Genomic DNA, 25195 nt, shown 5'->3' with positions numbered 1-25195 from the left:
GAGGAACACTTGGAAAAGTTGCCATAAGAAATAACACTTTGGCTCATGTGAGAAATGACTGTTGCATTCATCTTTGTGTCCCCACAGGTAACTCTTACTCCTTCAGTAGTTTTGACCAGTAGTAGCATTGGAGGGGAAGGGAAGGGAGAGGAGGGGGAAGAGGAGGAGAAGAAGAGAGAAGAGGAAGAAGATGAAGAAGGGGAAGGAGAAGAAGACGAAGATGAAGATGAAAAAGAAGAGGAAGAAGGAAAAAAGAAATCCAGGGTTTGGGGAGTAGATGTAAATTCCCCTAGTCAAGTGAACATATCCCAAGAGAAGAAAGTCAGCTGTAATCTGGGTTGTTCCTTCTCATGGCCATCAGCTGGGACTACTAGATGTAGACATTTTGAAACATGCCCAACTAAGGGAAAAAAGATCATTTAAAAAATGTTATGTTTTTATTTTATTTTGAGAGAGAGAGAGAGAGAGAGAGTGTGTAGGGGAGGGGCAGAGAGAGAGGGAGACACAGAATCTGAAGGAGGCTCCATGCTCCGAGCTGTCAGCACACAGCCTGAAGCAGGGCTTGAACTCACAAATGACGAGATCATGACCCAAGCCTAAGTTGGACACTTAAATGACTGAGCCACCCAGGTGCCCTGAAAGAAAGATCATTTTAAAGATAATTTAGGGCAGATGTCAGGGAGTTGTGATGCAGAAAATGGCATTTGGGAAAGATTTCTTGCCACTTATGGTGGAAAAAAGGGAAACAGCAGAGATGGTTGAGGATGATCAATTTAACATTGATCTCATCTCTCTCTGTCTCTCTGCTCTGACATTAAGGCTTTTATAGTCTAGAGAGGGACATTTTATTAAGCGTTTTATTTCAAGTATAGCTTCTTTCTTTCTTTCTTTCTTTCTTTCTTTCTTTCTTTCTTTCTTTCTATTTTTGAGAGAGAGAGAGAGAGAGAGACGGAGAGAAAACAGAGCGTGAGGCGGGGGAGTGGGGGGGAGGAGCAGAGTTGGGGGAGACACAGAATCTGAAGCAGACTCCAGGCTCTGAGCTGTCAGCACAGAGCCCATTTCGGGGCTTGAACCCATGAACAGTGAGATCATGACTGGAGCCGAAGACGGACACTCAACCAACTGAGCCACCCGGGTGCCCCTCAAGTATAGTTTAAAGCCCTTGACTTATTTTGTCTCATTTAATCCTGTGACATAAGTACTCTAATTCTTATTTTTAGGATGACGAAAAAGAGGAACAGTTAATTATGTAAGGTTAAAAAGTTAGCTAGGGACTGGAGGCAGGATTCCAACCCAGGCGGCTTGTTATTTGTCCACCTCACTTTGCCACCGCCCTGCCTATTTCTTGTAGATTACTACTATACAGCACGTGAAACACCATGATAGAGAGGAACAAAGTAAAAACACATTGAGTCGGAAAGGACTCAGTTCACTCTGGTGACAAGCTACAATTTGCCTGGGAGAGAAGAGAGGAGAAAGCCCTTTCGGGGAGAGAAAGTCACCTACCTCCCTGTGAGCCAGTGGAAGGGGCAGGAAGGGAGCTCCCCTTAAAACTAAGTTTTCCAAGTCCAGATATGGTCTTTGGGCACCTCTAGTCAGTACAAGTTTCTGAGTAGGAGGGACTGGCCGAGTTGTTTTTCAGGAAGATATTGGAGGTGGTGAGGAGGAGGTATGGAGGGTGGAATGACCGGAGGTGAGGCCAGTGGAGGCAAACCTTGCCATATTCCCAAAGGGAGAACAGAGAGGCAGAAGGGGAGGAAAGAAAAAGGAGCGTTTTAGATGACTTGGAGCTAAATTTTGTGTGGCTAGTCAGTGAAAAGGACGAGAGCCGGCTGAAGCCAACACTTGGGCAGAAGTGTTATTTTTCTGAGATTTGTGTGTGTTTTCAATAGTGAGTTCAGCAGAGAGAATGTGCATGCATTGGGATCCGTCATCATCTTTGCACAGAGCCTAGATTCCACTACTATGTCGCCCCAAGCCCCTGGGGCAAGCAGGACGATGAGAACTTGCACTCTGGTGCCTTGACCGTCGAGGTGAAAAGAGCATCCTGCGGGGAGTCAACTCGCAGGAGCCCAAGGTTGGGTCCTTTCCCAGGAAGGCCGCCTGGGCAGACTCGCGGGTCCCGCCCCAGGTCCCGCCCTGGCTCCGACCAGAGCATCAGGTGGGGGCCTAGGGCACGGGAGTGCGAGGCTGAGGCGGTCTCTCCTGGCCCTGACCGGCGGCAAGTAGCCTGTCGACACTCTGCTCGGTGGTCCCAGCGCATTTGAAGCCTCGGACGGGGTGGAGGCGGCTTGGTCGGGGATACCCCTAGGGCGCACGCAGCACCCCCCTGTCCTCACCATTGAACTGGTTTCCTAGCGCGCGGGGGCCCAGCCACAACCACCCCGGCTCGGCCCCAGCCTCCCAGAGACACGCGCACCGGCCCCTGGCCCCCCAGGCACTGCCCTCCCGGACCCCCAACTCGCGGACTACAAGTCCCAGCAGCCCTCGCAGCTTGCACCTCCCGCCTCGCCGCGGAGACCCCCGGCCGTCCAAGTGGGGCTCGGGCTGCGCTCGTGGCGGGGCCGGGCGGGGAGGCCGGTCCCGCGGGCGGGGGCGGGGGCGGCTCCGCGACTTCTCCCGCCGCCGCCGCCAAGGGGAGTTTCCAGGAAGTGGCCATATTGGATCCATTCAGCCGCAGCCGCCCGGGCGGAGCGCGTCCCGCAGCCGGCTGGTCCCCGTCGCGGCCCGGGTGCTCGACCCGGCCCGCCCGCCCGGTGCGGAGATAGCCATGGCGGCCACTGACCTAGAGCGCTTCTCGGTGAGGGCCCTGCCGGGCCGCGGCGCGCGCGAGAGGCGCGGGGCGCTGGGAAGGGGCCGCCCTGCAGCTGGCGGGGGGCGCCGGGCGGGCTGTCAGCTCGGGGACACCCGAACGAGCTCTTCGCGGCGCTAGCGCGGGGTCCCGGGGCGTCGGGAGGGGGCGTCCACTTTGGGCGCACGAGGGACAGACCCCCTTCGCGGGAAGGAGCAAATAAATACCTGCCTGGTTCGGACCAGGTGCGAGGACAGACTGGGGGCCCAGGAGCCGCGGAGGCCGGGGAGGGGGGCGGGGGGGGATCCAGGATCCTCCGGACCCCCACATCTCCCGGGGTGTTTCTGCACTGATTGGGGGGGGGGGGAGATTCCTAGCCGCGCAGGTGCTGTTGGATGGGCACAGCCTGTGAAGATGAAACCCCAAAGGATCCTAGGGAGTCTTTCCAATGAGTTGCAGACTTGGATCCCGAAGACCTTGGGCCTTCTTTGCCTTCCCCCTCCACTCCTCTCCCATCCCCACTCCCCGCCTAAGCGCTCAGATCCCGGGTGCGATTCCAGGCAGGTCCCACCTCAGTGGTCCGGTCTGAGGCAGCCATTCCCCCAGGAACCAGCGATTCTGGATACAGCCCAGTGGATGTTTGTTTGGGCCCCAGTCGGAAGGCGTTCTGCAGGGCTCTCTGTTCGGGTGGTCCCTGCAGGGGTCTCTCTAGGGCTGAGCCCACCAATAGTCAACTTTCTAAAGGTGTTTATAATTCACCTGGGGGAGGGGAGCCTTTTGGGGATTGTGTCTGCCTGTCCTATGGTGTCTGAGGCTGGATCTGGGTGTGTCTGAAAGGCTGGGCTGTGACAGTGAAGGAAGCTGTGTCCTCTTGCCAGCATGTGAGGCCCTGGTCGGCGGGAAGGGGGAGGGAGGGCCCAGGGCTGTTGGGGGGGAGGGGGAAATGTTGAATATGTGACCGATAAGGAATTGGTTCTGGGGCTAAATAAGGGAGTCAGGACTTATGTAATTAATGCTATAAATACTGTCATCTGAATTAGTGTATGTAAATTTTCCCTTTAATCTGAAAATACATTTGTTGGTCTACTTTGGAAATATGCATAACTGAAGCAGGAGCTCTTGGTTTCATAATTCTAGACTGAGGTGTTTTATTCCCATTGAGGAAGGGGCGCTGTGTCAGTTAAGTAAGTTTAAATACAGGAGGAGTGGAATCAGAGGTTTACCTCACCCCTGCACTATAAATTGGAATTTATGTACCCAAGGAGGGCCGTCTCTGAATCCTAAGAGACCTGCTGATGAGCTGGAGGCCAAGAGATCTGGCAGTGTTTGTGCATCTGTGCATGTGTGTCTGTGTACATTTTCTGTGTCCAGCTGACCAGAAAGTTATGTCTGAGTCTTGTCTGTGGTCAGAGGTTACCCTAACAGTTGGTCTTGCTGGTGGGAGCGGTATGCAGAGTAACTAGAATCAGACTGTCTGATATGAATCTTAGTCTACTACTTATTGGCCATGTGACCTTGAGAAAATTATTTAACCCCTCAGTGTTCTCATCTATATAATGGGATGAAAATATTACCTTCCTCCTTGGGTTATTGGGCAGATTCAGCGAGAGAATCCTGGTGAAGTATGTAGAGCAAGGTCTGGCATGTGATAAGGACATAATAAATGACACATGATACCTAGTGTCCATGTGGAGGTAGAAACTGGTCCTCTGTATAGGAAGGCAGCAGAAAATGAGTTTGCTCCATTCCATGGTCCCCTCCCTAGGGCTCCTGTCACTGCACACCCAGAGATTGTCCTCAGAATTGAGCTGAGGGGGTTGATTGCACTTCCAGGAGGTGGAGTGGAAAAGGCCTTTCCCTCAGATTCCCATGCTGGCATTTCTGTGAGGATTTCGGGTATTATCTCCATGGTGGGCCAAGGCACAGAGACAGGACTGACTCAGGTATGTATGGCTGTCCAGGAGCCTTGGTGACTATGTCAGGTTAAGCTGGCTGGGTGGACGCCTTCCACACCCTCCATGCTCTGAGCCGGCAGCCTCCTGGGAGGACTTGTATGGGGTTGAATTTGGGTGGAGACCTTGGGTGGGGTTTGGCCTGAATTTCAGAGTCTGGACTCCATTCTGCTCTCCTGGCTTGTCATCCTGGGAAAATCATTTCTTTCTCTATCTTGCTATAAAATGGACCCAACCATACTAATATTCTTCAAAGAGTTTGTGGAAGGTTAATTGCAGTCTGTGGCATGTTTGGAGATCTGTTTAGATGTCTCCCAGCCGCAGGGTTGATTTTGGTGTTAAGCATTGACCATGAGGTTATGATTTGATTGAGCTTTGGCAGGTCTACACTGCCTCCCAGCCCCCACCCCAGGCTGGCTTGGTGGTCAGCCCAGCCCTGGAGGGCCTGGGAACTGTCCCGTTCTGGAGCTTAGATGAGCATACGGAGTTTGTACTTCAAGGTCATTATGTGCTGGGTTCCTATTGCCCACATAGCATGATATAAACAGGATCAGTAGCCTTTACATCTTGTCTAGGCCCTGCTCAACCCTAGGTCAACCACGGGGTTAGGGTTGACATCTCCTGGGCGTGTATGTCTGGGACAACGCTCTGGGGAGTTTCTGTTGCCTCTTGCTGTCCTTGAGCAGCCCAACTCCTGTCCACTCTTGTTCTGCTCCTCCTCCTTCCTAGGTCCCAGACTCCTTAATGGGTTCCAGACTTTCCTGCACCCATGGCCATCTCCTGTGTTCCTTCTGTCAGAATCTCATGGGGCAGGGCTGAAACTCCAGGGCAAGGGAGGCTTTAGAGCTGGGGGAAGGCGGAGCTATGAGGGGGAGAGGGAAGAAGCGTGAGCATGGCAGCCTCATGCCTGGCATTCCTCCCAGCCAGTCATCCCCCCCCAACCGCCCCCCCCCCTGCCATCTCTGCTTTATCCCCAGCACCATCTGTCACTTCCGTTGTCACCCCTGTAATCTTGACACTTCTCCAAGAAGCAGGCTATCCAAGGAGTGCCTCTTCCCTCCCTGAATCAAAAGCTGGTGGGAAGGGGTGTGGGAGGCAACCCTCTCACGCAGTAGGGCTTTGTCATGGACTGTTATCTCCCTGTCCTGTAAAAATGGCCAGGAACCTCCTTGCTGAGCCATTCTGAGAGAGAAATGAGAGCACAGCAAGGAACGTCTGCGAAGCTCTCAGTGCCCTGGTGGTGTCGAGAGATCATCAGTGAACACCACCTGCAAGGCTGCAGCTCTGTCCCACCACCCTCATGGGCAGCGGGCCTTGCTATGGATGTCAACTCTAGGAAGGTCTGCCTGGGATCTTGTTTGGAATGGGTCAGAGCAGGGAGGCTGGTGGGAAGGCACTGGTGATGCAAGGGAGCACATGATAAGGGACTGACTAAGCTCTGAACAGAGAAGGTGGCAAGAAGGAACCTAATTATAGTGCCAACAAGATGAGAAAATGGATGGAGGCCCTGACCCAGGGCCTGACTTTTGTGAAAAGCTTTGGGTGGCATAGAGGGCTCTGGATGTTTTGTGCCCATCAGGTTGTTGATACCAGCAGCCTGTGGTTGGGTGAGGATGGCAGTCTCTGGCCATTGGCAAGTTTGGACCTGAGACCCAATCCCAGCACCCAAGTAACCCTTGAGATGACAGAGAAGGTAAAGCCCTCTGAATTTGGGGCCCTAAGATGGGTTAGGTGGAGGTGCGTACTGGGGCATTAACTACCATGAATGTCTCTGTGGCTCGGGTCCAGCTACTGGAAGAGAGCAACTGCAGGATGACAGAGCAAAGGGCCTGAGGGCTAACTGGCCTCCGTGTGTCCCCTGCAGCCTCTGCAGCCTTCCTGCCCCTGTGCTTCCAACACGGGTCTTGAGATCCCCAGGCGTGGCTCGCAAGGCTCAAGCTTTGCCAGACAACCCGATGTGAAGCTGTGTAGGTCAGGAGGGAGACACAGGCACATGGGGAAAGGATATTTTCTAAGGGCAGTTTGCCATCATGATAGAGCTGGAGTGTTCTTTGCTGGGACCATCTGTATCCTCAGGACTCACATGAGGAACCATGGTTGGGAAGAGGAGGTGGAGAACAGGGCAAGGGACGTCTTGGCTGTAACTTCACTTTTTTTTTTTAAAGATATCTGATTTTATTTATTTATTTATTTATTTATTTATTTATTTATTTTTAATCTGTTTTGTTTTGTTTTGTTTGTTTTTTTGAGAGAGGGAGAGCATGAGCAGGGGAGGGGCAGAGAGAGGGAGAGAGAATCCCAAGCAGGCTCCACACTGTCAGCATGGAGCCTGATGTGGGACTCGATCTCATGAATGATGAGATCATGACCTGAACCAAAATCAAGAGTCAGATGCTTAGCCCACTGAGTCACCCAGGCACTACCCTGTAACTTCACTTTAATTGCCCTGGGTGGTCTTGAGGCAATTAGATATTCTCGTCCTTAGAACACATGGCTTCCAGGCAGTTCGTGGCCCCTATGCTGGAGGACACATTAGAGGGATAGAACCAGGGGAGGAGGGAATTAGGGTCTATTTCAGATCATAGTTTCAAACTATTCTTTGAGGGGCCTCCTAGGTCTGGGCTCCCTGGGGCCTGGGGTTCAGAAGGACCATTGGGTATGGACTCAAGTCCACTTTCCAGACCTGGTTGTGGGGCCAGGGTGCAACCCTGATACTTAACCTGGTGCTGGCATGAATGGAGCAAGTGACAGACAATTATAATACTGCAGCCCTGAGTATCCACTGGCCATTGTTGGTGCCCTTGCATTTCTCTGCCCCTTCCCAGCACCAGCATCCATCCTGGGATTGGAGAGGGGAGGGTCATGTTTGCTGTCCCCATTCCCCCTTCTAAGGGTGGGGTCTCATTCACTTGGGAACATAGTCTGTTTCCTTCCAGTGATGTCCAGATCAGTTATGGCTTCCCAACTGCAAAGCAGTGGGAGCTGTTGCTGGAGTCCCTGAGCCAAGTGGGACAGTATGAACTCATGAGTTTCCAGTAGCTTCTGAGGCCCAGAGTGTCTCTCCTATCTGCTCCATGGTGGGATGGACCCCTCCTTCTCAGATAGCACAACACAGTCTAAGCAGGTATGTGTCCTAGGCTTGGAGCAAGCTGGCTGGGCCCAGAAGTTGGTAACTTCTTATGGCTTCTTGGAAATCTGATTTTGTCATGAGAAGTAGGGAACAAATTATCCCATATTACTAAGCAGTGGCCCTGGCTTTCTATTTGCATGAAGAGGGAGTAAAGTGCCTGTTAGTGAGACAGGGAAGCTGAGAGAATGGAGTATAGGGGTGGCCTTAGGCTCCTGGGAGTAGTTTTGCACCCAAAGTCCCTTCACTTCCCAGGATGCAGGAGGGGGTGACTGGCCTTTTGAGAGTGACGGTGGCCTCCTCCTGGGGCCTACCTACCTTGGTGCTGTTATTGCCACCGTGCTGCTTGGTCTATGCTCATGTCTTCTCCCAGGTTTTTTTTCTTTTTAAATGTTTATTTATCTATTTTGAGAGAGAGAATGCATGAGCAGGGAGGGGCAGAGGTGAAGAGAGAGAGAGAGAAAGAGAGAGAGAGAGAGAGAGAGAGAGAGAGAGAGAGAGAGAATCCCAAGCAGTCTCCACACTCAGCACAGAGCCTGATGTAGGGCTTGATCCCATGACCCGGGGATCATGACCTGAGCTGAAATTAAGAGTCAGTCTTAATGACTGACTGAGCCACCCAGGCACCTCTCCTCCCCAGGTTTTTTTTCTCTGTTAGGAGAGAGATGCTTTTGTTCCTAGGTATTCCCTTGATTATGGATAGGTGTATCTTGCCTCTATCCTTCCCTTCTGGCCCAGGATAGCAACATTCCTACCCCCTGCCCTCCTGCACACATCCCTTTGGTTATTTCCCGTAACCTTTGACCTGGGCTTAGAGGCTTGCTGTGGAATCCTGGGATATGAGCCTAAGCCTTTCCTGGGAAAATTCCTAGGATTCCTCTCAGACTCAAGGACAGTTGTGCTATGACCACGGGTTCTGGCCAGCAGCCTCTGCTCTGGCTATTTAAGGCCCAGGCTGCTTAGAGTAGCTAGAGCTGTGGATTGGATAGTCTGTGCCAGGAACATGGGTGGGGAAGGCTCCCAGTGGCGCAATGACTCGTGGGTCCATTGCTCAACAATTAATAGGGCTTCCCTAGGGCTGGAGCTCTCCTGGCAAGTGGGCTTCCTGTTTGCCTAGCAGGGTGCTCAGGCCAGTGGGTTCTAGGCCCAGGAGCCTGGGGGAGAAAACTGTACGAAGACCGAGGCACCAGAGAACTCTGTGGAAGCCCTAGGATGGGGAGCTCTTCTTTGTTCAGGATTCAGGAGTCAGGTACACTTCCAGTGGGCTACCGTTTCTCTTCCCATCCCAAAGACCAGCCTAGTTTGGGAGGTTTGATCTCAGGGTTCTTTATCCACTCACAGCTTCTTTGGCTATGTTAGTTCACACATTCAGCAGATTTCCAATTTCTTCTGGATAAAATCCTGTTTTTGTGTGGGCAAGCCATCAGACATGGTTTCTCCCTCAAACCCACCTCTCTTCATGGTGAAAGAAGTATCTCCTTTTGGCTGGCATTTAGGGCTGCTCCAGAAAGCTCGGAGCGAGCGTTTCCTGGTCAGGAAGATGACGTCCTAGTTATCCACTGGGCTGTATAACAAAATGCCATTCTCTACTTTGTTCTGGACGGTTGGGCATGGAGGAATGCAGCCGGCCTGAGCAGTTATTATTTTGGTTGTTGTCTTTGATGTGCCAAAGAAATGATGACACAGAAGCCTGGGGCCTGGCTCAGGAGCCAAAAGCTTGTTAGTGATTAGAGAGGGGATAATGGTCCTGTGGAGTTTCCCATTGTGTATGTAGGGCTCAGAGCTGCCAACTCTGTTCTGGAGCTTTGAGGATAGTTGAAGCCCCCTGAGCCAGCAGGCCAGGGAGGTGAGTTGTCCAGCCGAAGGCCCCTCCGGCGGAGCTCTCTCCTGCGGAGCTCTCTCCTGCAGAGCTTTCTCCTGCGGAGCTCTTTCCTGTGGGTCTCCGTGCCCCAAGAATGGAGACACGAGTGTGTTGTCCTTCTACCTCACTCTCCTACCAGACTTGGCGTTGCAGACTGTCAGGCCACGGACCAGGTACACCCCTCAGACAGGTTGTGTTGGGCCCCAGTGGTGTGCTTGGGTTGTGTTGGTTGCCAACCTTTCAGAATTAGGGCGTTGCACGTAAAAATCTAGATTTGTGGATTCTCTGGAAAAATCGTTAAGATTTGGCAGCACTGGGCCTGCGTTCCCACAGTTGGCTGGAGTTGCAGAACCACGGCCATTGTGGACTGAGCACAGGCTCTGCAGTTCCCTGGCGCTCCTAACCTCTCCCTGAGGGACCCCACACTCAGCCAAGTCAGCAGGTCTTTCAGCCAGCAGGCCACGGAGTGATGTGGCTAGAAGCGTGGGTTTTGCAGTCATACTGTCTCCGTGCAGATCCTGGCTTCACCCTCCTGAGCACTGTGGTCATGGGCAAATGACTTCATCTCTTGGAGCCTCCATTGTCTCATCTGTCTGATGGAGGTGATATTACAGCCTACCTCATAGGGCTGATGTGTGGGCCAGATGACATTCAGAGTCATACGTGGTAAGCTCTCGACAACTGTTAGTACCATTGTTGTTATTCCTGTACTTTTTCCTCTTCACTCATTTACATTACCTGCCTGGCCTCTGTAGCCCTTTGAGTTTAAACTGCGTCAGATTGAGCCCCTGAGGTCTGGGATCTGGTGTCCTCATTTTTTCCTTGGCAGCCATCCCAGGGCCTGGCACACCTGGCAGGCAGGACTGGCGCGTATGTGCTGAGCGACTGAATGAAGGAGTCCGGGGGCCTTGTAAGAATAGGGGAGGTAGTGTAGTACGGTGGTTTAGGGCAAGGGCTTGGCTACTCTCAAATCCTGGCTCTGCTCTGACTCGTTTTCTGGTGTCTGTGCACCTCAGTTTCCTTACCTGTAAAATGGGAATTATAGTGGTGTCAGCCACACAGGGTGGGGAAGGGCCATGTAGGAGACCGTAAACCATTTGGCTTAGTTCACACAGGGTGGTCCTCAGTGAGGTGTTGTGTCATCATCTGGCATTCATTCATTCCTTTGGTTGTAAACACTGAGACGTTTTACTTTCTACACTTTTTCCTTCCCTTCCTTACGCTCCTTGCTTTTTCTCTGTTCCTTTGCATTCTGAGTCTCACTTTGGAAACCCTAGCAGTCAAGATGTCCTCATTTGCAAGGACTGGATGGGCCCACTCAATTAGCTGAAGCAGTAAAGGGGAGATATGGCAGGGGGCAAAGGGAAAAGCTCAGAGGTAGAGCAGATGCTGGCTTTCTGTTTTTTGTGATTTTCTTGGTGCTGCTGTCCTCTGAGTGGGCTTTAGTGTTATTCCAGCCCCCCTAATGGTTATAAGATGATCATAAAAGTTCATCCTGGGTCACCTGATTGTACTGGAGCCAGTCATGGGATCGTGCTGATGATTGGCTCAGGACTATTAGGACCTACCTTTAGAGTTGGAGCTGAGGTCTTAGCTGCAAATTGCAGGGCATTTGTAGGGTCATCAGGCAGCCATTGGGAGATCTGCAGTTTCTTTCTGATTTGTATTAACTGAGACATGCTGATGATGCTTTGGGGGCTGCTGGCTCCTCCTAGGCTGGGTCAGCAAAGACACCTGGTCCAGGCACTTTGTAGTGAGCAGCACACCTTGGATCACATGTTGTTGATGCCACATGTAGGATCAGAGGCTGACATTAGTGAGAGTCACACCTCGGTAGAGTCAGGAAGTCAGATCTGTCTCCTGAGACGGAGGAACAGCAATCTGCCCTCCTCAGGACCAGAGGCCACTCCTCTGTGTGTATGCATGCGTGTGTGCACACATGCCCTAGAGATCAATAGTCCCATGGTCCCTGAGGCTCTTGAGCAGGCATTGATTGCCTCAGCCCTGTGGTCCCTGGAGTGACAGAGTGCAGCCTGGACAGCAATCTGGGGATGAGCACCTCCCTGTACTCCACACACTTCTCCAGAGGGAGCAGTGTTGTGTGACTGAAGGCAGCCAGGGCCAGGTGAGTGAGGATAGGTGGACTTCTCCAAGAGCCCCCATCTGAGTGCTGCTCTGAGCCTTTGAAGCCTGGAACTGTGAGGAAGTGGGGGAAATGCAGAACCAGGATGGCCTCTGTCTCTGTGCAAGGACTCTGTGGCCGGGTGTGCGCGCGCGTGTGGTTCCCAGACACAGCTGACGGGATGGGTTTTGGCGGCAGGCTACAGGATGTTGGATTGCGTCCTGATTGTGTCACCCTTGGAAGAAGAGGATGAATAAACACATAGCCTTCTCTGCAAGCACAGCACGCCTTAAATTTTGGAGATTTTCTGTTTCGCCTGCAAAGAGAAATGCTCTAGACTCCCTGTTCTGTCCCCCATTTGATCCTTAAGCTGCCACGAGCAGGTGGAACCGAGACTAAATAATGAAGCTCTGTGTGAGGTGGGCAGATGCCCCTGATGCCACAGCAGTTGAAGACAGTGTTCAGTAGTTTATAAATGGCAGCATTGTCTAGCATGTTGGGCATCGTGGTGGGAGGGTGGGAAGAGTGGAAAGCCTGACCTCCCCCTGCCTGCAGCCAACCTCAGGGAGCTTATGGAAGAATTGGAGAACCGGGATGCATAAAGAAAGGACGACTAATAGTGCATGGAAATGGGGTCACAGCCAAGTGAGGGGTCTGGAATGTAGGTGTATAGAGCCAGGACAGAGCAGGTGCCGGGGAAAAGGGAGAGTGAGTTCTGGAGCCCTGAGAAGCAGACTCTGTTAGAAGAACAAATTCAGAGGTAACCTGGCCGAGCCTGTGAGGAAGGCCTCAGACCGTGAGGGCCTAGGATGCCATGTGTGTGGGGTTTGGACCTGACCCAGCACATTCTATGCTCCATTAACTGTTTCTGATGTGGGCACCAGTGAGAGGAAGCTCCCTTTGGGGCCTCTTTGTTGGTTTATGTTTGCAGCCCTGGGGCCAACCTGGGCTTGAGTGGGGAGGTTGTGATACGATTCCCTGGGGACAGGGGATATGGAGAAAGGGTCAGCTGTAAGAGCAGAGGCTTTGCACAGAGAGCGTTATCAGAGAGCAGATTTAGGGGTAACCTCAACTTGTTTGAGGAGATAGTACCACTGCTCAGAAGGTCCATGTGGAGTCTAGGCTGCCATGGCACACACTTGGCTGTCATTGATAAAAGGCTAAAGTGACTGAGCAGGGGTGGGGATGCGGGGGGAACATTATTAGTCAAGGAGAGAGGGTGGAGTTTGTGTGCCAGGGGCTCTGGTGGGGAGGAAAGAATGGTTGGAGGGGTTCAGGCTAAGTCAACAGGCTGCAGCTACGAAGAAGTCAGAATGTGCTCAGGTGCTGAGGAGATCACTGTGCAGGAGGGTAGGCACCCAGCGTATCCACTGTTTGGTAGCCACACACTGTCTACTGATCAGTAGCTCCTAGGGCTGCCTCCATTTGGGCCTGTTTCCTCCCCTCTGGAGCTGTGGGCAGGATGGCAGGATGGTATTCACACTCACTGCCCTTCCCTGTCTTTGTTCTTTCTAATGGGCAGTCAGGGCAGAGGGGTTCAAGAATGGAGGAGACGTGTTTCTGCCCAACTTGGAGCTGTTTGGTGCCAGCCCCCTAAGAGGGCCAAACCAGGGAAGGCTGAGCCTGGGAACCTTCCTTCGGAGGACAGCATTTTATCCCCATTCCCAGGGAAGCAGAGAAACTATCCGCACAAATTGGAGTCTGACTTTGACCCTCTGCTTCGGGTCTTGCTGGTTTCTTTTTATAGTGCTGTGGGCCAGCTCCAGTGGCCCTAGCTCACTCGGGACCTGCTGCCTGCCTCTCTCCTGAGGCCAGACCTCCATATTCTCATCCAGAATCCTTTGTCTAAACAACCAGGGCTGGAATGGGTGTGGGACGGTGGTATGAGCCAGAGCCTAGAAATCCCTAGAGAACATTGCTGAGGCAGGAGGGATGAAGCCTCAGTCACAATGCCTCAGACACTAGCCCTGAGACCCAGTGGTGGGTGTGAGGGAGCACCAGCCCCTTTAGCGGGGCCCATTTGTGCACTCCATGCTTGGGTATATGACGAACAAGGGGTGCACATGGAGGATTGTGAGCCCAGCCCAATGAGGGAGGGCCCCCTGATGGAGAACAGGTGTGAGGGGGTCAGACCAGGTCTGCCTCTGCTTGAATCCTGCTTCAGTAGGAGTGTCTGTGAGGTCTGAGAGGGGGCTATAGGAACATACACACTATCCAACCTTGGCCTCTTGAAATCTTTATTTAAGATGGGAGAACCATTTGGGGCCTCTTCCTGGGCAGGAGGACAGGTGAACCCTCAGGGATGGCAACCAGGATAGATAGTTCCCTGGGCCATCTGTGCCAGGAGATGCCCCAGGCCCAGGTATCGCTTGCCAGCCCAGGTAGAGAAGAGCCATGAGTGAAAGCCCTTTTCTAGGACAGGATCAGGCGCCCTGAGGCACATTGGGCTTCCTGTGTGGAAATTTGTCCTGGAGTTGGAGCTCTGGCAGACTCACACTGTGTCCTGAGATTTGCTGAGAACTCTGGCAAGGGCAGGGTGGTGCATGTCACTGGGGTTTAGCCTCTCCCCACATGGTCCCTCTTCCCCGGTGGGCTCACTGCTTTGCCCTATTTCTCTCTTGGCAGAATGCAGAGCCAGAGCCCCGGAGCCTCTCCCTTGGTGGCCATGTGGGCTTCGATAGTCTCCCGGACCAGCTCGTCAGCAAGTCAGTCACACAGGGCTTCAGCTTTAATATCCTCTGCGTGGGTACGTGTCATAGTCTGGCCAGGGGGCAGCCTCAGACAGGGGATGGAGCTCTGTGCCCTGTCCACTTGTTGAGCTACAAGGGACCTCCTAGGCAGAGAGACACTTTGAGGGTCATGGCGAGGCACTGATTGGTGTCTCTGCCAGGGTCAAGAACAGATATTGGGGGCCTGATTCCAGTTGCCTCGAAGAGTGAACAAGATCAGGGCTGTGAAAGTGCTTTGTAAACTGAGAGTGTTTATCACAGAGGTTTAGATTTGTGTGTTTATTTTTAAAACATTCACTCTTGTTCCTACTGTGTGTTAAGAACACTATGGTAAACAAGACTGTCCTATTATAATACCATGCGAGAGCTCCAGCACGCATCTGAACAAATACAGCCCCAAACAGGGAGGCTCTGGGAGGTTCCATGGCTCTCAAGGCCAACGGTACAAAGAGCTCTGCCACACCCTCCGCAGGTGCCTAAGCCCTGGCATCTGCTGGGCTGTGGGTTCCCCTCGGGAAGCAGCCTGTCCTGAACCGGATAGCTAGCTGGAACAGGAGGCCACTGATGGCTTTAGACCCTGGCTCATGACCAGCCCCAGCCCAGGAACGATGGTGTGCAGAGCAGGTGATGGGTCCCATTGAGGCTAGCAGAGGCTAATGTCCAGTGGATCCCACAGCTGCCTGGCTCTGCCTCTTCCCCACACCCTGAGGAAACATTTCTCACATCCCACATAGCCATGGCTTATGTCCAAGTCAGCCTTTTGGCTTTTTCTTCCACACGTTTTTGAGGCCACCAAGAAGGGGTGGCTCCTGGGGATGGGGACAGCGAGGGATGGAGTTGGAGGCCTGCCCTTCTCTTCTGTGTGGAGGCTGAGGTGCCCAGGCCCCACCCATCCTAGCCAGCAACCAGGGACAGTCCTGTTTCTAAACTTTGACATCTCCTCCATTCCTTGCTCCCCAGGGGAGACTGGCATTGGCAAGTCCACGCTGATGAATACGCTCTTCAACACGACCTTCGAGACAGAGGAAGCCAGTCATCATGAGGAGTGTGTGCGCCTGCGGCCCCAGACCTACGACCTCCAAGAGAGCAACGTGCACCTCAAGCTGACCATCGTGGATGCTGTGGGCTTCGGGGATCAGATCAATAAGGATGAGAGGCAAGAGGCGGGAAGGGCAGCCCCGCCTACTCTCATCCCTGCCCCCCTCCCCCCATGGTGGGCTCGGTTCTAACGCTCTGCCCAAGCACCCTTAATTCCTAGTTGCTCCCACACTAATCGGCAAGCCCTCCACTCTATGGGGGGCCAGAGGTCTCAAGGACCCCTTTGGAGGTTAGGAGACAGGGTCAGCCACCTATACCCAGACAGGGAACCCCAGACTGAAGCCGCTTGTCCCTACAGAGAGCAGGTTGGGGGCGGCCCTCGCCCTGCGGCTCAGTGCCTGCCTCAGGAGTGATGGAGCTGTCTCTAGTTACAGGCCCATAGTTGACTACATCGACGCGCAGTTTGAAAACTACCTGCAGGAGGAGCTGAAGATCCGCCGCTCACTCTTCGACTACCACGACACGAGGGTCCACGTCTGCCTCTACTTTATCACGCCCACTGGGCACTCCCTCAAGTCCCTGGATCTGGTGACCATGAAGAAACTAGACAGCAAGGTACATACCCTGCCCCCCAAACTTGTTCCGTGGGCTTCATGGTCCTCCGCTGAGTTGGGGGCTGCAGTGCGACTGTCTACTGTGGTCCTCAGGGGCTCTGCTGCTTAGGGGCCTGCAGATAGCTCCTGGGCTTGGTCCTGTTTTCTCTTGCCTTTTCCCTACTGCTCCAGTGGGCCCTCATCACTCTGGGTTCTTTCTGTAGAGCTCTGTCTCCTTAGTCTGGTCCTGAGCCCCTTTCTTCTAGCTGAATTATTTCTTATTTAAAAACAAAAGCTGGGTTTGCCCAGAGGACTAGTTTTTAGGGCTAGATGGTGGTTTGAGGGAACCAGGGATGTAAGAAGCCCCATAGTCAATTGGTACCACCCATTAGAAAGGCCCCAGGTGGCTGGGTTCAGGCTAGGGCTGCCCATGGGAGCAGCTCCATGTCTCTGGCCTCCTGCCTTTCTGCCTGGGGATGTGGTCTGGGCAGGGCTGTCCACAGTCAGGGAGAACTAACCTGCTGCCCCTCACCCCTCATCCTGGCAGGTGAACATTATTCCCATCATTGCCAAGGCTGACACCATCTCCAAGAGTGAGCTCCACAAGTTCAAGATCAAGATCATGGGCGAGCTGGTCAGCAATGGGGTTCAGATCTACCAGTTTCCCACTGATGATGAGGCTGTTGCCGAGATTAACGCAGTCATGAACGTGAGCATTGGGCACTGGCCTCAGGGCCAGAGGGGGCTTGGAGCCAGCATAGATCTGTGGCAGCCCCAGAGACTCTGGCTCCCCCAGGATTCCCCAGGATTTCCAGGATTCAGGAAAGACGGGTGGGTGGGCATCTGGAAGCCAGCCAGTCCTACGACCTACGGCCAGGAGATGGGAGGAATTGGGTATTGGGCTGGTGCTGGGCCTTTCCCATGCTTAAGTTTCACAAGATAAGGATGCAGGGCAGGAACTGAAACCTGTAGGAGTAAGCAGGTAAGATGCCAGAGCTTGGGAACGTGGAGGAAAGCCAGGTTTGCAGGTCCTGTGAGGGAGCTTCTAATGGCCCCTAGGGAGCCCAAGGTCTGAAAGAACCCCTCAAATGTGAGGAAGATGGGGGTGCAGGTTCAGCCTGCTCTCCTATTTGGAGGCCTTAGGATACTTCTCCAAAAGAGAGCCAGGAAGCAAGCATCTGGCCATGCCTTGTTCAGGTGTGGCATCCCTTCCCTGGGGTCCAGGATAGTGAGGGAGAGTCTGTCCATTAGTCTGTCCACCCAATGCTCACCCATACTTGGGCTCCTTTCCAGGCGCACTTGCCCTTCGCTGTGGTAGGCAGCACTGAGGAGGTGAAGGTGGGGAACAAGCTGGTCCGAGCACGGCAGTACCCATGGGGAGTGGTGCAGGGTAAGTGACTAGAGGGAGCACGTCCCCAGGTGGTGGGCCTAAACTCAGTCTCCTGGTCTGTGTCCTCCCTTTGTCCAGTGCCTGTGCTGCCAATGGAGTCGGCCTGGAACACTTGACTGCTGTTCCTGTGTCCTTTCCTCCCTGTGCCCACCTGTGTGTGTGCTCACCTGATGCCCCACGGGCCCTATGCTTTCAGTGGAGAATGAGAACCACTGTGACTTTGTGAAGCTCCGGGAGATGTTGATCAGAGTGAACATGGAGGACCTCCGAGAACAGACCCACAGTCGGCACTACGAGCTATACCGGCGCTGCAAGCTGGAGGAGATGGGCTTCCAGGACAGCGATGGTGACAGCCAGCCCTTCAGGTGACATCCTGCGTGGGGCGTGAGCCCATCTCCACAGCCACGGCCAGATTTGCCATGCTGGCAGCTGTGCCTGGTGGGGGCAGGGGGGTGTCTCATGAGCCAGGGGGAGGGGCGTGGGGACCCCGGCACCCCCACACCCCTCCTGTGCCCACGTGATCCCCCTTCTCCCATCCTGTCCCGCTGCAATCCCACCCTTGGCCTCTTGTCTGTGTGTCTCCACAGTCTGCAGGAGACTTATGAGGCCAAGCGCAAGGAGTTCCTGAGTGAGCTGCAGAGGAAGGAGGAAGAGATGAGGCAGATGTTCGTCAACAAAGTGAAGGAGACAGAGCTGGAGCTGAAGGAGAAGGAGAGGGAGGTACGTGTGGGCTCCAGGTCTGGGAGAGGCCAGGTGAGGGAGGGCGGGGCCTGGCCAGGCTCACAGGAAGCCCCTGTTCCTTCTCTGCTCCCAGCTGCACGAGAAGTTTGAGCACCTCAAGCGGGTCCACCAGGAGGAGAAGCGCAAGGTGGAGGAGAAGCGCAGGGAGCTGGAGGAGGAGACTAGCGCCTTCAACCGCAGAAAGGCCGCGGTGGAGGCCCTGCAGTCCCAGGCCTTGCACGCCACCTCGCAGCAGCCTCTGAGGAAGGACAAGGACAAGAAGAAGTAGGTGGTGGGCCTCCTGCCCACGCTGGCTCTTGCTCCCTCCTGGGCACCCACTCTGTCCTACTCTTGGCTCCTTGAGTCTACTTTGGTTCTCGCCCATGCTCTGCCTAGTCACCATTTGGCTCTCAGTCCCACCTGCTTTCCCACTTCATTCTTGCCCTCCTTTCTTTTCTTCTCACTGGTGAGCTTGATATCTCAGGATACTGGGTATTTGTGCATGCTCTGTCTTGCACAGGTAACCCCTTGTTACCCCCCCCCCCCGATTCTCTATTCCTCTCTGTCTCTCTCTTTCCTGGCTCTGTCTCAGTCTCTGTCTCTGTTTCTTTCTTCCTGTCTCCCTCTCTCTTTCTCCCTCTCTCTCTCTCTCTCTCTCTCTCTCTCTCTCTCTCTCTCTCTCTCTCCCCCCCTCCTGCCGCCCCCTCAGAGCTGGGATGGTGAAGTCCAGGCCACACAGGCCTAAAAGGGTATAGAGGTCTCAGGGAAGGCCTTTCAAGCCCAGAGAGGGGCAGGACCCGTGAATGTCTGCATTTTCAGATTCCAAAATCTCCTGTGGTTTTTGCTTGGGCAGCGTGGTGCATCCCCCTTAGTCTCTACAGTGGATGTGGGACCTACATTGGTTGGCAGGTGGATGCTTGAGCCCAGGCAGCACTGGCCCCCCGGGCACTCTGCTCACTGCCTGGTGGAAGGAAGGACACCAGCTCCCTGAAGGGGCTCTGGGAGTCCTGCTCCAGAGAGGAGCTGCCCTTCAAGTAGAAGTTAGAGTTGGAAGAGAGAGGACAGGAGGCTTCCAGCCTCCCGCAGTGCAGTGAACCTCTTAGCCAGGTGGGGGCAACTCCGAGTCATTTCTCCTCAGCCTTTTTCAAAGCCTCTTTCCACACTCTCAGCCAGAGTCCAGATGCCCTGGTTCCTAGGGGGTCTCCCTCCTCCACACTACTTCATTCAGTGTCCCGTACCTCATCACGCTGTGGGATCTCATCCATCCCTGCTTCTCCCTGCCCCTGGCCTGGGTCAGATACCATCTTTCGCTTATCAGCTGAGGAACTAAGCAGATGATTCCATTTTTGTCCTCATTCTCGAGTTTCTTGGACATTCATGTCTTCTTGGAATGTTTGGGAATGTGTGTGTTCAAGCCCTTCTTTCCCTGGTGGCAGTGGAGGCTTGTGGTTAAGGCCATGCAGTGGGTAGCCAGCCGTGGCTCTGGGACGCTGCTTGTGGCATCAGCACTCTCCCCGCCCCTAGTATTGCCATTCCCTAGCACACATACACCCATGCACACAGTCTTACTCTCACTCCAGCCCTGTCATATGCACAGACTCAGGCACTTGTCATCCAACACACACAGCCCCCAGGGCACATAAGCACAGAGACATCTGAGGAAAAAAACCTTCTTGAGCTGCTTCCTGGGAGAGATGAGGGGGACAAAGCCAGGCATTTAGGAATGAATGCTAGTTCTTATTCCTAAGGCCTGTCCTCTGCTTTGGGACAGACCCTCCCCCCCCCCCCCCCCTCCTTTCTATAGTCTCCCTCGTCCTGCTTTCTGGTGTGTCCCACCCCATCTGCTGGCACTGTTGGCAGAGATGACCCCCTGCCTGTCCCCAGGGAGGACCCTAGCCCCACATTTCCCTCAGCCATGTGAATTTGCTCTCTGCTTTGCGTTTGCTTCCAGCCCCAGCCTCATGTCCAGCTCTTGGCTTGGTGAGCCTTGAGGCTCTGTGAATTGGAATCTCTGTGGGTTTCAAGCTAGTGGCTAAGAATCCAGTTTCTCCTGGAAAGGGGCGTGTGGGTCTACATCGCAGGTGTTGGCATCTAAAGAGACTGTGCCCTGCTCCCTGCCAGCTTGGTCTGGGCCATCTTGTTTCAGAAAAGACAGGCAGAATCTCCTAGGAGATAAACTATGGAGAAACTACTCAGACACTGAAGACACGGATGTGTGGCCAGGTCAGGGCCAGGAGGTGGGGTGCAGGCTGGCTGCAAGGGCAGCAGCACAGCTCTCGGGGTGAGAGTTCATCTGTGGTGTCGGGTCTCCCTGCCTTCCCAGTGTGGCCTGGGTCTGGGAAACAGGTCTTTTCTGCTTGCTGGACATGCCAGAAAGCTTCAGTCAGTTTGGCCTCCGGAAGAGACCTCTCCTCCCATGCTGGCCTTGTGAGGCCAGGAGTTGGGTAGGTGAGGTGGCCCGGAGTGCCCCTTCCTCCTGTCCTGGTCAGGGGAATGGGGTATGTGAGGAGCGCTTTTGGGGGGGGGGTGGTTTTTCATGACCACTGAGTTGGATTGCTTTGATTGGTTATACTTGGTCTTTAGATTTTAATCCATTTTTGCAAAATTACTTCCCAATCAGATCTTGACCCTCAGCCTGGAATGCCACAAACTAAAGCAAATTCTCTGCTTTGCTCGCCACAAATGCCAAACTGACTGCCCTTTCCCAGCAGCCAACTTGCTTTCTTTTGTTTCTGTTTGATTTGGTCGTCTGCGTATCTTTTAATGTGTCTGTTTTTGTTTTGTTTGTTTTATTTTTATTTTTCAGTTAACGCACGCACAGACTTACATGTCAAGAGCGGACTTTAGACTTTCATGTGTTAAGTTGCTTGAGTTACACCTTGTGACCCTTCTTCTCCCATAACATGGTGTGAGGACGGACTGGGAGCCGGTACAGACTCCAGTGTTTACAGCCTTGCTTTGTCCCCTACCCCCACCCCCAGGCTGCCCTGGGCCTGGTGGGCCACCCTCTCTATGCAAACACGTCAAAGCCATGAATGCTGGAATCCAAAACTGACAAGGTTTATTTTTTTCAGAGCCAGTGGCTGGTCTTCCATTTACAGTGTCACTATTCCTTGACGGAGCAGTTATGTGCTGTTCTAGCGAAGGCCCCAGCCGGCGATGCTCGGCCTAATTGTTCAGCGTCAAGATGGCAACTCACGCGGTGCCCTAGGTGTGGCCGCGTGGTCTGGTATACATGCTGCAAAATTCGCTCGATTCCCCCTCAGTTTAATTTTTCTAACCTAGAGCTTAATTTCAATAATAACTTTTAAGATACTTCTAAATTTTTATTTTGGCACAAGCGTAAAGACAAATAATATCCTCTCCCGTTATTTTCATAAGTAACCCAGATTCCCTCATTTTTTAAAAACTAAAAATATCTCTAAACCTTTCTTATGTATAAAGTATCCCTATAATATTTAGGGAGAGGTGGGTAATAAACATCCTGTGATGACAGTGTTTGGAATTTCTTTATGGATGAAAGTGGGACACGAAGGAGACCACATGCAGTGTTTTAAATGTGGACGTAAATGGAACAGCAGCCCAAAGCCGTTGTCTGTGTGCTCCACAGGTGCTACCCATACACAGGGACCACTCCACGTGTGTGTTAAGTGTTTGACTCCAACTAAGACCCCCCCAAACCAGTCCTGCATATTCCTAATGCAAAGAGTACTCTGCCGGGAAAAGGTCGTTTTTTTATCTCAAGGTCGTTGTTTTCTGTTTTCCTGGCCGACTCACAAGGCAAAGACACGAAGGTGTCTGATGTATGTGGACTATTTAAGAAAACACTACCAGCCAAGGAGCTTTCCCACCTCCACTGCGTTCTTCAGGGGATCATTGTGAGGAAGTACTGGCAGTATTGATTCTCTGATGTTCCTGTTGGTCTGCGAGCCACTGCGAGTATCAGGGCTGAGAATATGGTGTGATGAAATAGATAAAAAATGAGTAGATGAAAGGATTTCATTTAATGTTGATGGAGCACTGTGCTAGATACAGTGTACTCAGAATAACACACAGCCCTGCCCTCAGGCAGCTCACAGTCTAGTGCACTCCCTAGTCGGAAGCCTTGGGAAGTCGCGCTAATTTATTGTCGGATTGGTCGTTTGTTTTTCATGTCCTCTGTCCTCCTTCCCATCGCTGTTTCCCCCTTTTCTGCCTTGGCCTGCTTTACTGATTTCCGGGACCAAGTCCTGGCTTCGTCCTGCCCTTCTGAGATGGGGTTCCATTCAGAGTGGGGAGGAGGGGCGAGCCGTGTGTGTGTCCCCAGAGGCACGGCAGGAAAAAGGCAGCCTTGTCCTCCTCACCAGGAGCAGAGAAGGTCTTACGGATGTCCGGAGTGCAACTGCTCAAAGTGTCATGCCGCGACCAGGGGTGGATCCAGATTGTAAGGGGCTTCAGTGTGGGCATTCAAAAGGCAAATCAGCGTATACCTAAGGCACATGTGGACTGTCGGTGGCTTGACTTTAGGGGGATTATATGTGTGAGAATGTATTCATTTTGGCTGAGGCATGACCTGTAAGATCGCTTCTGTCAGCTAATGTATTTCTGAAGATGAGGCTCAGTGACCCAGAGGATTCGCTGGTTATATAAGAAACAGAGATTCCTGGTTCACGGGCCGATTTGGGGACTCTGGAGTGGACAGCTCCTGCCACCCATTCACCACAGCCTATGGGCTGCAGCTCGGGCATACTGGAAGGTCGGAACTGTGGCTGGTTACCTTCCTATGGGTGCAGGGCTTCCCAGCATCTCTCGGGAGACCTGTCACTCTTACACTTTCTGGGGTCTGAGCTGCTTCCACAGGTACCATCGGCTCTAGTGAGCCTTGCCACCCTTCTCTCCCTGGGCTATTTGTGTTTGTAAGTTTATCATCTTCAGCTGAGACCAAATTAATCCTTGATGCACAAAATGAGCTTAAAACGTGCCGTTATTTAACAAGCTACCCCGTGAGGGATGTGACCCTTGTAGGCAGGATCTGATTTGCCTCTTCTTTTCAGAATCTTTTGGCATTATTAGGACTGTCAGTGGGGTCATGCTGGCATTTATGATCATGTCTCTCATGAGCTACGTTGGTTTTGGGTAGAATCATGTAATTTATTGTCCAAACTGAGACTTTTCAGAGTGAAAGCAGGTCCTGTTAATAATCATGCCAGATCAACAGGTGTAAGCTGGAACGGTCTCAGGCGAACCGGCATGAATGGTTACCCTGGTGATGGGTAACCCGAATTGAGGTGGTTTGTAATTGTGCAGACTGACTGCATATATGTTTCCATGTGTCTGTGTGTGGGTGCTCGTTAAGTGGGGCTCATATTACTGGATAAGAGGCCCAAGGGAAGTGTGGCTTGCTCGTCTGTTACGTTAACATGCTTTTCTAAAACTGCTTCACCTGTTAATTCATTTACTCCTTCATACATTGACTGTTTTTGTTCCTTTCCATTCACTTTGTACTCTTTTTTTTTCCCCATTAAATTTTGCATTTATTTTGAGTTTTTGTGGTGTCTTTTTTGGGCAGTAGCTTTTCTGATTTAACATGTTTCCTAGCCTATTAATCTGCTACGACTGTGGTAAAACACAGCTTGTCTTTTCTGTGAACTTTGTGGGGTTGGCCAGCTTCTATAGGAGTTGTGTTTCAATAGTGACTCCTGCTGTGGGCATCTGTGAAAAGCTCTGGAATGGGTGTGGGATGGAGGAAAGAGTCATAGTTAGGAGAGAGCCTATGGTCCATCAATCTTCAGCGTGTGTGAGTGGGTGCAGGCCACGAGAGAAGGGAAGGGCTGCCTTTTAAGAGTTTACATCCTTGTGGAAGAGGCTTGACATGGGACAACTAACATCTGAGTGCTTATGGTGTGTCAGGCATTGTTCTGAATTGCATTACGTGCATTAATTCCTCTAATATTCATAATAATCCCAAGATCAGGTACGATTTCCCCCCCATTTTATAGGTAAGGCAGAGAGGTAGAGTAATTACCCAGGGTCACACAGCTAGTTAACTGGTGGAATTGAGATTTGATTATTGGTAGCCTGTACCCTTGATTCCTGAGCTACAGTTGCTACTTGGCAACCCAGTGGGATGATGGACTTATAGTGAAAATGTAGCCACAATTGAAGTGTGCAGTTTGACACACAAAAGTGTGGGTTGGTGGACCTGAGATGGTTTGGTAGAGGTGGGATGCCCTGGTAGGTGGATATTTGGCTGAGAAAGGGCAGACCAGTGGTGGAGGGAAGCGATGACAAGCTTGTGGATTCATTTGCAGAGGAGCTTTCTCTAGTGGGCACTAGGTTCATCACTGGGAAGACCAAAACAAGGAGAGGGAGACTCAGGTCAGGGAGGTGACAGCACACCGGGGAGACTTGTGTGCAGACACCCCTAATGAACGTTCAGCTCAGCTCTCCCTGTGGGGAGTCAGCTAGCAGGGAAGCAAAGTCTTCACCGAGCTTTGAAGGACAAAGACCCTCCAGGAAACCAGAGGAGACAAAGGTGACATTGGTAGAGGGAACAGCATTGTACAGCTCGCTCACCCATCTGGGGGAAGTAATATTTGGACAAGTATTAAAAAGGCCCAGGACGCTCCCCTACTCTGTTCTCAGCCCATCTGCCCGTGTCTTCTCTCCTCTCCATTTTCTGCAGCTACAGTCCTTCACCAATCCCTCCCCTTCTGTAGACAGGGACAAAAACAAGACAAATGGTGTCCATACTTCTCCCACCACAACAATCCCAATCTCTGATCTGAGGTGGGATAGGAGTTGCTTAAAAAGAGAGGGGGAGGGAGAGGGAGAGAGGAAGATGGGACCTGGAATCCCAAGGTGAGCCTCAACAGCCTAAAAACTTTTCTCAA

The 25195-nt window shown here is 52.6% G+C and overlaps 1 protein-coding gene across 1 annotated transcript; it reads left to right on the top strand.

Moving 5' to 3' along the window:
- The first annotated feature begins 2681 nt into the window (after positions 1-2681).
- On the top strand, positions 2682-23845 carry SEPTIN8 (septin 8). Its single transcript, XM_042983714.1, has 10 exons — positions 2682-2800; positions 14479-14599; positions 15543-15738; positions 16049-16235; positions 16761-16922; positions 17507-17603; positions 17800-17968; positions 18191-18323; positions 18418-18608; positions 21130-23845. The coding sequence occupies exons 1-10, from the start codon at positions 2771-2773 to the stop codon at positions 21131-21133; spliced, it is 1290 nt and encodes a 429-aa protein (XP_042839648.1). The 5' UTR covers positions 2682-2770; the 3' UTR covers positions 21134-23845.
- The last annotated feature ends 1350 nt before the right edge of the window (positions 23846-25195 follow it).

The sequence above is a fragment of the Panthera tigris genome, chromosome A1 (genome assembly GCF_018350195.1).
Source record: "Panthera tigris isolate Pti1 chromosome A1, P.tigris_Pti1_mat1.1, whole genome shotgun sequence".
Classification (NCBI taxonomy): Eukaryota; Metazoa; Chordata; class Mammalia; order Carnivora; family Felidae; genus Panthera; species Panthera tigris.
Note: the sequence above shows the minus strand (reverse complement) of the source record. Positions and strands in the feature narration are given on the sequence as shown.